The sequence below is a fragment of the Leptopilina boulardi genome, unplaced genomic scaffold, assembly GCF_019393585.1.
Source record: "Leptopilina boulardi isolate dan_hultmark-lab unplaced genomic scaffold, ZJU_Lbou_2.1 LbouV2_249, whole genome shotgun sequence".
Classification (NCBI taxonomy): domain Eukaryota; kingdom Metazoa; phylum Arthropoda; class Insecta; order Hymenoptera; family Figitidae; genus Leptopilina; species Leptopilina boulardi.
Window position 1 is genome coordinate 773,515 of NW_026137806.1, and position 12,285 is coordinate 785,799.

Sequence of the window (12,285 nt, forward strand, 5' to 3'; positions counted from 1 at the left end):
TTTATTCAATTAAAATTGCATATCATGTCAATTTCAATTAAATAAATAAAAATCCATTTTTTTTACATCATTTAATATTTAAAAAAAAAAATTAGATAAAATAAAAACTGACCTTTTTTGTAATGCATAGTGGCGAAAGTAGTATACATCTCTTTCTCCTTTCTAAATTTTCCTATCATTAATACCCTCATTTTGAAATATGAATTAGTTTATTTATTTGCATCAATTATACACAATCCTAATGAATAACAAATAAACATCACGTATTGCGCAGAAATTACAAAATAATGTTTTTATTTATTACACAATAATGTCAATTTAATTCCTAAAATACTTGTTTGAGTAAAATAAAAAAAAAAAAACAAAAAGAAAATCAATAATAGAGTTTTTCATCTCCTTTTAGATTTGAAAATCCTGAGACGAGAAATAAACAATTTTTCTACATTTTAGTATTTAAAAATTATTATTTTCTCATTTCAACATATTCAAATTTTTGTTTATTTTTATTAATGCACTTTGCAATAATGAATACTTTCTTACGGTGTATTATATAACACATGTCATAATAGTATGACGACTAGCATTTCAAGTCTTTTATTTAAAATTAGTAAATTACTAAGTGAAATAACCATTTTAATTTCAATAACTATAATCTAACTTTTAAAAGAAAATTAACGCAGTTTACAATAATTATAATTTCTTCGTGTTTAATTTAAAAAAAAAAAAAAAAAGATGAAAAAAAACTTAAATATTATCAGTAAAATTTAAAAAGTGATGAAACAATTGAATTTATTTGCAATTTATTGCAAAATAGATTTTATTTTATTTCCTTTTCAATTTTATGAAAAAAGTCTATTTTAGTCCTTTATAATCTTTTTTTTTCCATATTTCATCGTGAAAGTCTTTTAAATTGATATTAAATTGAAAATTCTTCAATTTTTTTCTCAAAATTGTCAAATCACAAATAAAATTTCAAATTGCATTAATTTCGCCTAAATCTAGTATTTCTCAATTGCAAATGAAAATATATGTCTACAATTATTTAAATATTTCGCGAAGATTTCGCTAATACGTTGACGGAACCGAATTGAATAGTGGAAATGACAATAGTAAAATGAGAAAAACTCAAGTTTAAAGTAAATGTCGAAAAAAAAAAAAAAGAAAAGATCATGACCACTTTTCAATCGATAAACTGTTATTTTTAATAGGAACAATACAAAAGTCAAGATCATGTATTTTTTTTTTTTTTTTTTTTTATAAAAAAACACGATTCAATATGTATTAATACTAATTTACACTTTTCTGCAAATACTTAAGATAGTAAGGACACGACAATCTTTATCGAATGTTAATCGAGTGGAAACGTAAATTTGTTTTTCATTTACTTTTTTTCACGGCTCATAAAAAATTACTAAACAAATATGAATAGTAACGTTTATTTTATTACAAATTTAAGAATAATATTTAAAAAATATATATATTTCTATTAATAAAACAAAATTACAATATGTTTAAAAAATGTTTAAAATTTTTACAAAAAAAAATTACTTTCTGTAAAATTTTTACCTATAGAATTATTATTTTGCCAAAGATTGTCGTGTGTCCAAAATATCTTAATTAGACTGAAATAGAAGAAAAGTGTTGGTTATTAGTAAAACACCACAGCATTCAAATTGGATTAGTTTTTTTTTATAACGGAGATACAAGAAATTGACGGCATCCTTTATATTTTCTATTTGATAATTAAAGTAAAGTTAAAACAAAATTTCATTTGCTTAACTTAACTTTTATAATCGTGATTATAAGAAAAAATTCATCTTTGAAAATTAATAGATAATAGAGATGTTTAAAATCATGCAAAATCAAAAAAATATTAATCAAATATTAATATAATCGAATAAAATTAATCATATTCCAATGCTATAATTAATATTAAATAATTAATAATTTATTTATAACGTTATATAGGAAATGATTATTTAATTTTTTTAAATTAAAAAAAAAGATAAAATCACATCTCTACTATAAATGAAAATAATATTCAAAATATAGAAAAATTTCACCGGTTTTTTTTTTAAAAATTGTGTTACTGTGTGTGTGGCCAGATACACAAAAAATAGTCCTCTCGCTTAAATCCTGTGGACAACAATAATAATAGTAATGGTTTTTCTTTTGTTTTAAAAAAAAGGAAACGTCCAAAATGTTATACACGTTTGGTTTATTCAAGGAAAGTTTTTCAAATACAAGAGCAAAAAAAAAAAAGAAATACACCCTACATCGAAGAAATATTGTGAAAGAAAAAAAAATGACTGTTTAAATGTAAAATATTAATGAAAAACTGTTAGAAGTTTGTGACTTTAATTAAACAAATGGAAAAAAAAAACTCGATGACAAGTGTAGCTATTATTTTTAAATCTTGCAAATAAATATTTGTGACTGTTCGAAGCTCTGATATTTACTAATTATGCGTTGAAAATAATCATGATATAAGAACAAACGTTTCTTTTTTTCTCATTTTTTCTAATTTTTTTTTTTTTTTTTTTTTTTTGTTTAGCTTTTCTTTTTCATTTTTGTACGACTACACACACAACATACACATATGAAGTCTTGATACAAATGTGTTCTCTACGCGTTAGCTTTACTTTCAAAAAAAAACATTACAAATCTCCACGTCCTTCGATTACAACTCCCTTCATATCAGGCGGTTCTTTTTTTTTTTTTTTTCTTTTTTTTTTCTTTAAAGTAGATTAATAGCTTAATACGTAATCCAAACTACTCAATGCATTCTCTATCGACTCATTCGAGGAATTCCTAGAACTAGATTTATTTTCGCCACAATGGCCTGTTTTAAAAAGGGTCAATAACTTCTTTGAGTTACTTTTTCAGTCTACCTTTCTTTCAATTAATTAAATAAAAAAAAAAGACATCTCATTTTTTATAGAAATAAATGAGAATGAGACACTTAAAATTAAAAATTGTCAAGATAAACGAAAATTGTTTTTTTAAAAAACACATTGTCGTCGAGAAACTTCAATATTTTTTTTTTTATATATATATAGAATTATTCTCTATTTTAAAAGAAAAAAAAAAAAAAAAAGAAGCAAACAACTTGATATAAACAGGCCATTGAATGCTTGAGAATTTTTTCTTACGTTAGATAAGTTATACTTAATCAGTAAATTGAATGTTTTGGTAGGATCTACTTAGAATCCGTCTCCATTTTGACTTCTTCGGCCTTCTTGTCCTTTTTCGAAGTCTCAGTATCAGTGCCCTCGCCATTACTATTGTCACGTCTTCGTTTACGGGCAAAACGTCCCTTGTATTTGGGTGGTGGAAGTTGTTCCATACCAAGGACTTTATGAATTTGTCGGAATGCCACTAACCTGAGTGCATGCTGCGCCGAAGATGATATATCTTCCCTTTGTTGGGCAGTCATATTTCCTATTGCATCAATTGGATCCTTTTCACAAGGATCGGACAAACCTGCAAAATTAAAAAAAAAAAAAAACAAATTCATTAATTATCGAATTTTTCTAAAATAAAGAATGAAAATTCTCTTTCATATTTATAGTCAGCCTGCCAAATCATCTGTGTAGTATCGCAATAATCTAGAAACAATCAGAGAAACCAAAAGACTTGATTTCAAGATCATTAATAGTTTTACAATACCCTCAGTCTCGTCATCAATTTCATCATTCGTAATTAATAATATCTATTTGTCAAATTAGAAAAAAAAAATTGTTATTTATGAAAAAGATTCATACCTGGACCTCCAGGTAGTAAAATTCCTCCTGCGACACATTCCAATAATCGTCTTAAAGCTTCACCTGGACTTAATGGACCACCAGCGGTGCTTATCACCTTTTCCGTTAACAATTCCAATGCCTAGATAGAGAAGAAAAAAATGTTAATTTTCAAACTTTCTATTCATTTATTTATTTTTTTTTAAGTAATTATTTTGCTTATAATCAGTTTGCCAAATCATCTGTGTAGTATCACAAGAATCTAGAAACAATCAAAGAAACCAAAAGACTTGATTTCAATATCATTAATAGTTTTGCGATACACTCAGTCTCGTCATCAATTTCATCATTTTTATTTTCGAAAAAATTTAATTGAAAAAAAATAATAATAATAATTATACAAACCCATGAATTTAATGGTCCCCAAGTTGGTACACGGTTGCACAGATCACGCATTATGCGTATAACCATTACGCAGCTCTGCAATGAGGTTGCTCTAGCCTATTAGAAATATAAAACAATTATATAAACATTTTTAAAAAAACAAATGCTTTTACTAAAACATATCACCATCCTAAAGCTGACCTTTGATTTTTTTTTTTTTTTTGCTTTGTGTGGGCTTTAGCTAACCTTCCAACCTCGTGCCTAATTTTTATATAAATATGTATAATAATTTTCATTAGCCCATATCAATTTTACCGGGTGTTTAAGAATAAATTTCACAAAAAAAATTCTTACAATTCTAATTTTTCAAAAAACAACTATACATATTTAAATAATCATTGTTAAAAGTTGAAATAAATTCTTAACAAAATTTAATTCTCAAAAAGAAAAAATAAAACAAAAAACACCCGGTATTCTCATGACACCACTGTGTACTTGTGCTTGTCTGTCTCTTTATTTCAAAAAATATCGTGCTCTCGTATTTAGCACAATAAATTTGTAAAAATACAAATATAATATTTGTAAATAATGAAAAGTCAAACTAGAGCAGTGCTTGAAGGAACAAAATATTTCATTGAAGCTAATGCAATAATAAAAAATACATTGAGAAAAAGGTTTTTTCATAAAAAAAAGGAATTACTTTTTAAATAAATAAAAATTGTTTCTTCCTTTTAAAATTTAAAAATGCGCCACTCTTGATTGAAAGACAGACCTAGAACAGAACTCAGTCTAGGCTATATTGCGCATTGATCCAGAATAATTATTTCCTCGCGTCTCATTTTTTTTTTTTTTAAATAAAAAAGCAAATAAATCAATAAACTTGATAAAATTCAGATATAGAAAAGTTGAAAAAATTTAGAAATTTTTTAATTCATTTATTGTTTATTATTCTGGATATTAATATTACTATTTATAGGAACAAATTGTAAACACAAGTGTCAATAATAATTATCGACAATTGTCTGTATTACACTAAAGTTCCTGCCTGAAAAAAAACTATCTGATCGCATTCTCAAATGTAAAGGCGGAAAAAATTGCGATAACTTTTTAAAATTATTAAATCTTATTAAAAATAATCAAATCCTAAATTTTTTTACTTTTTGTTATTAAAATAAGCAAAATACAGAAATAAAATTGAGAAATATGCTCAAACATCGAATGCGAACAAACGAGCGAGACTTCAGGCCGAATTTTTCATAATAATAATAATTATAATTTCATAAATTCTCACAAGGCTGGAAGTTCTAAGACTGCTCTTTTAAAAGGATAATTTGTACTCGTTTTTTCTTTTTTTTTCCTTTCAATTTTTCTCTACTTTCTGTTTCTTTATTGATACGTAGGAAAACAAAAGGTTTTTCTTTAACTTTCTTTTTTTTTTCAAGATTTTGAACTGAGTGTTAATTGATTCAAACCTGAAACCACTTGGCATGCCTGAGTGCAGCTAAAGCCTCCAAACACTTAGCCTTGGGAAGTACGTCTAGCGGATCTGGTTTGGTCACAGTTGGCGTTGCGGGCGTCGTTTGTGGTTGAGCAGCTCCCTGTTGCTGCTGTCCAGCATTATCTGAGATTTCAACAAAGAAAGCATAACACGCTTAGACAACACTTAGAGTGTTTGATCATGCCCCTTTTAAGATTTTTTTTTTATTTTTATCATTTTCTCATTTAATTAACAAAAAATAATATTAAAAAACCCTTTTAAAAAATCGCATTTCAAAATGCACTCCTCAACAATAAAAACAAAGATTTAAAAAAAAAAATAGAAAATAAATATTTTAAACTACCATAAATGCTAAACGATGCACACACGCTTCTCTTCTCACGAGTTTCTAATACGGATCTCAAAAATTTTTAAATGCATATAACTTAATTCAATTTATTAGCATTATTTCAAAAAAGTGCATTTCAATTCCCCGAGATCTGTAGAAACCAAATCCTCAATTTCTAAGGATTTTGAAAAAAGAAAGAAAAAAAAAGAAAAAACCTTTAAAAAGAGAATTCGGCTATACAAAATGTAAGTGCATTGAAAGAGACAAGTTCGTGCATCGAGCATCGATAGAGGGTAATTAACAAATAATTATAGCATGATCAAAAAGTCCATAGTTTTAAGATTGCCTCAGCGTTGTTTCTTGATCTCAGAAGCATGTCCACGTTCGATGTGTATCCGGAAAAAAGCAAACTAAGTGAAACTATTTTTGCGAAATTTGTGTTTTCTTTATCATTAAAAACTAATAACAATCTTTATATGCAATTAAATTCTAAATTTAATTTGCAAATCTATCAAACTACATTTTGTAAAAAAGAAAAGTTGCAAAAAAAAAATTTTTAAATCTACAAAATTTGCCATATGTGACACTTGAGTATTTTCTAAAATTATGTCTAATTTCAATTTGAAAGAAAAAAAAAAAAAAAAAATTACAGCATCAAAAAATATGAAATTCGACATCATTAAATTTTAGTCAATATTCATGCGTTATTTGCAATTTTTCTCAATTGATAAAGAAACAATTTTTTTTTAAATTAGCAAAAAAAAGCGCGGAATTAAAACAAAATATTATAAATTGAAATAACAAATATCAACTACCCCGTGGACACACTGAATGCGGCTGCATCAAAAAGGAAATATTTTTGTTAGAAAAAATCGCGAATCGACTGCTTTGTCCCATAGTCCTTGGCTGCACCTATTTATATTCTATTTCTTTAAAATATTTTTCTCCCAATATATAAATATCTCTTTCTTCGGGTGCTTAAAATAAAGATATCAATATCCAGGCCATGAAAAGAACAAACAAAAAACGCGTGTGAAACAAAAATAAAAATTTGCTTCCTCTATTTCTGACTAATAATAATAATAATAATAATTAAATAATAAGAATAATTAATTGGATTATCCTTTTCTTGGCCATCGTGAAATCGTTTAACGATTAAATTACCTGCGGGTGTTGCTTTTGTTGTATCGCGCATCAATGGACTTGTGAGAGTTATACTGACAGTCACAGATCCTCCAGATACAGTCAATGCAGCTGATTCCGGATGTTTACCAACATTATACGAATCTTCTGGTGCAACTGTCTTTAATTGGGCTGGTAAAATTTCCGCAACTTTGTTTAATAAAGTTCTAAATATTGAAAAAAAAAAAATCATTTTTAAAATAACAAAAATAGAGAATTTTCTTGCGAAATTTTTTCATTACTTACCTTGTTGGTTTTTCGGCACAGAGAACAACGAGGCAAACATGATTGTCGCCAGAAAGAAGAAGACCCTTTGCAAGATTTCCAACGCGCATAACACCACGAAGAATTCGCGAGTCCTCTTTCTCCTTTTGAAATGAGAATAGATTACCATCACTTCCATCCTCTTTCTGTGGGGGTGTTGCATTCTTCTTTTTATCTCCATCCTCTTTTTTCACATCAGTAACCGCAACAGCTGGCGCAGACACTACAGCCGCTGTATTATTAGTAGCACCTGGCTTTTTACCTAATAAATTGAATTTATTTAAAATAAATTATGAAAAATAATAAACAATTACTAAAAATGACAATTACCTCCTTCAGCTAAAGTGTCTGAGACAAATTTCAATGCTTTTTCCGTATGTGAAACAATTTTTTGAACTGCCTGCAGTTCTTCCTCCTTGGGATAAATAGTCGAATGATGAGAGAGAACGTGTTTATCATCAGATGAATCGGGACGTCTCTGGGGACCTGGGAACATCATCATTGGAGGTGGTCCAGGGAATGGTCTTGGCATTGGTGGTGCACCAGGTCCTCGGCCATAACGTCGATACCATTCATAATATTCGCATTCTTCTTCGTAACGTCGTCTTTCTTCCCAGTACATCATTTCTTCATCCATCATTGGACACATTGGTCCCATTGGGCCCATTTGATTCATTTCCTCACGACGACGCATATATTCCTCTCTAACTTGTTGTCTACGTAATTTTTCCTCAAGCATTTTTCTTTGCTTAAGACTTGGCTTCATATCAACAACAAGATCTGGATTTACTTTTTTTTTATATGCAAATCTATGACGACGACCCTTCATGTGCATATCTTTGGCGTTTGGATCATTAAAACGACATTCGCACAATTTACAATTAAAGCTAATGATTTTTCCGTCATCAGATTTATTCTCCTCAATATATTCCTGTCCAACAGGTTGTATATCCTTCTCATCTATATTTGCATCATCACCAACATCGTCACTTCCATCTTCAATTTTTATTTCCGCTGCCGCTTGATTAACGGTTCCAAGATTTCCAGCTGTAACAATAAATTTTTTTGTGACCCAATTTTTTTTTTTTGCATGCAAATAAAAAAATAACGTGCAACTTATAATTTAAATTTAAAAATACGAGTTTTTGGCAAATTCTGTTATTTCCCGGGTTTACGGTCTAGTGAACACCCGGAAGCATATATATATATTTTTTTTTATTGCTATGATAAAAAAGAGCATTTTAGATTTCTATACGAAAATGTAGAACAAAAAAAGGATTAACAAATAATATTGGTAACAATAAGTAAATATAAATGAAAATAAAAAAATTTTTGTAAAAAGAAGAAAATAATTTGAGAAAGAGAAAAAAAATGAAATTGTGATGACTAAAAGAAATACTAACAAGCAACAAAGTTGATTTTAGGAGTAGCCGTGACCGTGCCTTTTTTTCCTGTTGTTTTGGCAGCAGCCGCTGGTTTTGGATTGAGAACTGTTGGATCAGGGCTTGGTATTGGCTTTCCAAGTTTGGTATGTAGCTTGACGACCTTTTGATGTTTTGCGCCACGTATATGTGCTGCATATGCATCATTTCCGGTACAAGTGACATCGCAAAGTTCACAACGTAATGAATTACCAGCGCCTCTTGCTGGTGGTTGTTGTGGCACTTTTAATGAAGCCTCCTTTTTCTTATGCTTTTGACCCTCAAGATGCTCCCGATATGTTTGTGGACCAGCACAACTTATTTTACAAACATCACAATAATGTAATTGTTGTGGTTTTGGCGGTTGCTTTGGACGCATTTGCTTCATACCACCACCACCACCGGCACCAAATCCCTTACGACCATAGCCCTGCCAACCACCAGTTTTTTGATTGGTGGAATTGGTGTTGGCTGTCTGCTGGGCTACGTACATTGTCGCAGCGCTGTAGAGCGCCGCGTCGTAGCCAGAATACGCTGTACTCGCCGTTTCTATAAAAAAAAAACACAAAAATTTTATTTATTGAAAATTAATTATTTTTCTCAAAACTGAAAAAAAAATTATTTCATCATTCTTATACTTACCAACGCAAATTCCAGTTAAATTATTTTGGTAATCTTTGTAAATTAAAATTCTAGATAAACATAATATTTCAAAGAAACTAAAAATGGAGAATAAATTTTAAAAATATAGGGACTTACTATTTGTTGCCGCGGACGGAGTAGCAGCTGGTGTTGGTGGTGCAGTATAACCTGATGAATATGTTGCACTCTGTGAAGGATTTGACTGTTGATAAGCAGTACTTGATGCCTGATAAGTTTTTGCCTGTCCTGTTGTTGTTGCTTGTCTAGGAGCTCCTGTATAAGCACTAGTTGTGCTATACGCGGGCTTTGCTGCCTGATAATGAGTCTCTGTTGTTGTATAAGTTGCTGGTGCTGCTGCTGGTTGTTGATAATATGTCTTAGTAGCGTCGTAGGTAGCAGCCGGTGCAGCTCGTCCGTATCCGTAGTCGTATGTCTGTGCCACAGTACCAGGATTTGCTGTTGAAAAAGTACAATTTTTTTTTTTTTTTTTAATTACACTTTATTTTTAATCAAGACAATGAATGATGAAAATTTACTGAGATTTGAATTTAAATTTCCAAGAAAGCACTTAATCTCTGGCAGCATTCCAATTTCCTATTTGGATGCTTAGGAATCAAGAAATTGAGAAGACAACAAATTTATTTAAATATGAAAATGACTTTTCTACCATTTCTTTTAAATTGAAATTAAAATTACAAGACAACTTAAAAGCATGTATGAGAGAGAGATAAGGGAAAATATTACCAAAATGAGGAGAGAAAAAGTAAAATAAACTTACCGGCGTATGTTGTGCCTGTGGCGGCTGCAGCAGCGGCCGCTTGATAAGTTTCGTAACCAGTAGCTGCAGCTGCTGCAGGTCGTTGAGTGTATGTGGCGGCTGTAGCCGCTGGCGTCACTGCGTATCCCGCTTGTCCTGTTTGATAGGCGGCAGCGCTGGTCGCCCTATATATAACATAAATTCACTCTAGTTTTTCGGCTGCTTGAATTTGTTTTCTTCTTGAGATTAATCACAGTTGGAAAAGGGGGGTGGGGAAAAAAAAAAGTTACGAACGTTAGATGAAAGAGGCTTTAAGATGGAAAAAAAAAATTTGACCCGAAGACTAAATGCTCGAAAATGCTCTATAGACGCTCTACACACGTCGAGAAATGGCGGCCGAGCCGGCTAAGTGCCTTTCGAAACACGTTAAAGCCCCCTCGAGTGCAGAGAACGTTAAGATATCGCGGTCAACCCGTCGCGAATAAAACTTGACGCTTAACACTAACTACTTAATAAAAAATAAATTTAGACGATTTCGTACCCATATTGAGTTCCGCCGTGAGTAAATCCGAAATAATTGTTCTGCGCCATCCTTCCTTGTAGAGAATCCCGGAAAGAAGGACAATGGAGGAAGTCGTAGGGCGTGCCACGAATTCAGCCTTAATGGCGTCACTAGAAGGAATTCTATTGGTTCGTCTGTTGGAGCCGGAAGAAATACTTGATTTCGAGGTGGGCCACCACTGGTCACTTTCCTCAAGAACCATGCGCTGATTTTTCGAGAGCAACTACCTTCGCGCAAATCAACACGCTATTGCTAATTGCAATACCCGGAAAATAAACTACGCCGAGAAAATTCGAGCAAGCGATTTAAAGCTCATGCGAGAAATCTGCAAGGACTTACTGTACCCGCGATCCTTCAATCCAAGAAACCTGGTAGTTTGGTAGTTTTTTGTCTGATATTTTACACCTGGTCTTGTTTCCACGAAACGTCCGGCGTGCGCAAGAAAATACAGGTTTGCCGGTGACGCGTGTGCAATAAAAGCGCCTTCTGTTGTCCAATTGTGGTAACAAATATAAAGCTCAATTCACAATACAACAATTCCCAGGGTTGAGAAACTGAAACCATCTGAAGATGGCTAACAATAAAAAATCAATCAAGAGTTGGTTTCTATCAGACTTTTATTAATTTTGGTAAGAATTTTTATATTTTATTACAATAATTAATTTTATTATAAAATATATATATTTGTTGTATTTAAATTATCAAAAAACAATATCCTTTGTTTCAAAATTTAAATAAGTAAATTTATTTTATATTACATTTTATTTTAATCAAAAAATTCATTATATTTAATTATAATAAGTTTTATTTAAATTTATTTATTATTTTATTTAATATATATTATTTATTTTGGCAATTTTAAAAAATGACTAATTTTGAATTTCGCGCTGCAATAGTGACGCCCTTATTTACTTGTGAAAAAACTCGAGAGAGGGCGCCCGTTGTTTAAGACATTGCAACGGTCAAGTATCTCCACTTAGTTTTTGGCGCTGAAAAAGTACGTTTCATTTAAAATCGGGACTTGTAGTTTTAGTGAATTTTGTTTATTTTAACACTGTTTTTTTTATCTATTATTGTCATAACACAATTAACTATTATTTCGAGAATGAATATTTTCATAATCAGTAACAAGTGTGTTGAGATTTTAAACCGTTAATTTTCATTCATCAAGCTATGTTAGGTTATGTTTATAATAACGACATTGATTGTTCGGTTTCGTATTTTCAGTTTTTAAAACAAATTTACCAAAAGTATTGTTAAATTTCTTAAAGTATATTGTGACAATTGTGGAAAAAAAAACAAAAAGGTTATGTTTCGACTCAACTTTTATTACATTTTGGTAAGATTTTAATAATTTATTTTACATAATGTGCATTGATTATGCCACGTGCTTTTTCTCATGTTTTTTTGCTGAATAATTTACTGTTTTATTCTATTGTCGAACTGAGATAAAAGTATAATTGATTATTTGTCTATTCTCTAAACATTTTTAAGTAAAATTAGA

The 12,285-nt window shown here is 30.1% G+C and overlaps 2 protein-coding genes across 2 annotated transcripts in view; one reads left to right on the forward strand and one right to left on the reverse strand.

The window, feature by feature from the left end:
* Nucleotides 1-2,201: 2,201 nt before the first annotated feature.
* On the reverse strand, nt 2,202-11,100 carry LOC127280668 (zinc finger RNA-binding protein). The gene is made up of 11 exons (XM_051303834.1): nt 10,761-11,100; nt 10,241-10,404; nt 9,580-9,918; nt 8,803-9,369; nt 7,730-8,446; nt 7,382-7,661; nt 7,118-7,302; nt 5,600-5,748; nt 4,149-4,244; nt 3,765-3,885; nt 2,202-3,483 (listed from the first exon to the last, which is right to left on the reverse strand). Exons 1-11 carry the CDS (start codon nt 10,808-10,810, stop codon nt 3,200-3,202), a joined length of 2,952 nt encoding a protein of 983 aa, XP_051159791.1. The 5' UTR covers nt 10,811-11,100; the 3' UTR covers nt 2,202-3,199.
* Nucleotides 11,101-11,772: 672 nt separating this feature from the next.
* Nucleotides 11,773-12,285, forward strand: part of LOC127280673 (RNA-binding protein fusilli) — a 63,002-nt gene continuing 62,489 nt past the window's right edge. The window contains exon 1 of the mRNA XM_051303844.1: nt 11,773-12,120. The gene's annotated coding sequence lies outside the window, so the exon portion shown is untranslated. The remainder of the gene's footprint in view (nt 12,121-12,285) is intronic.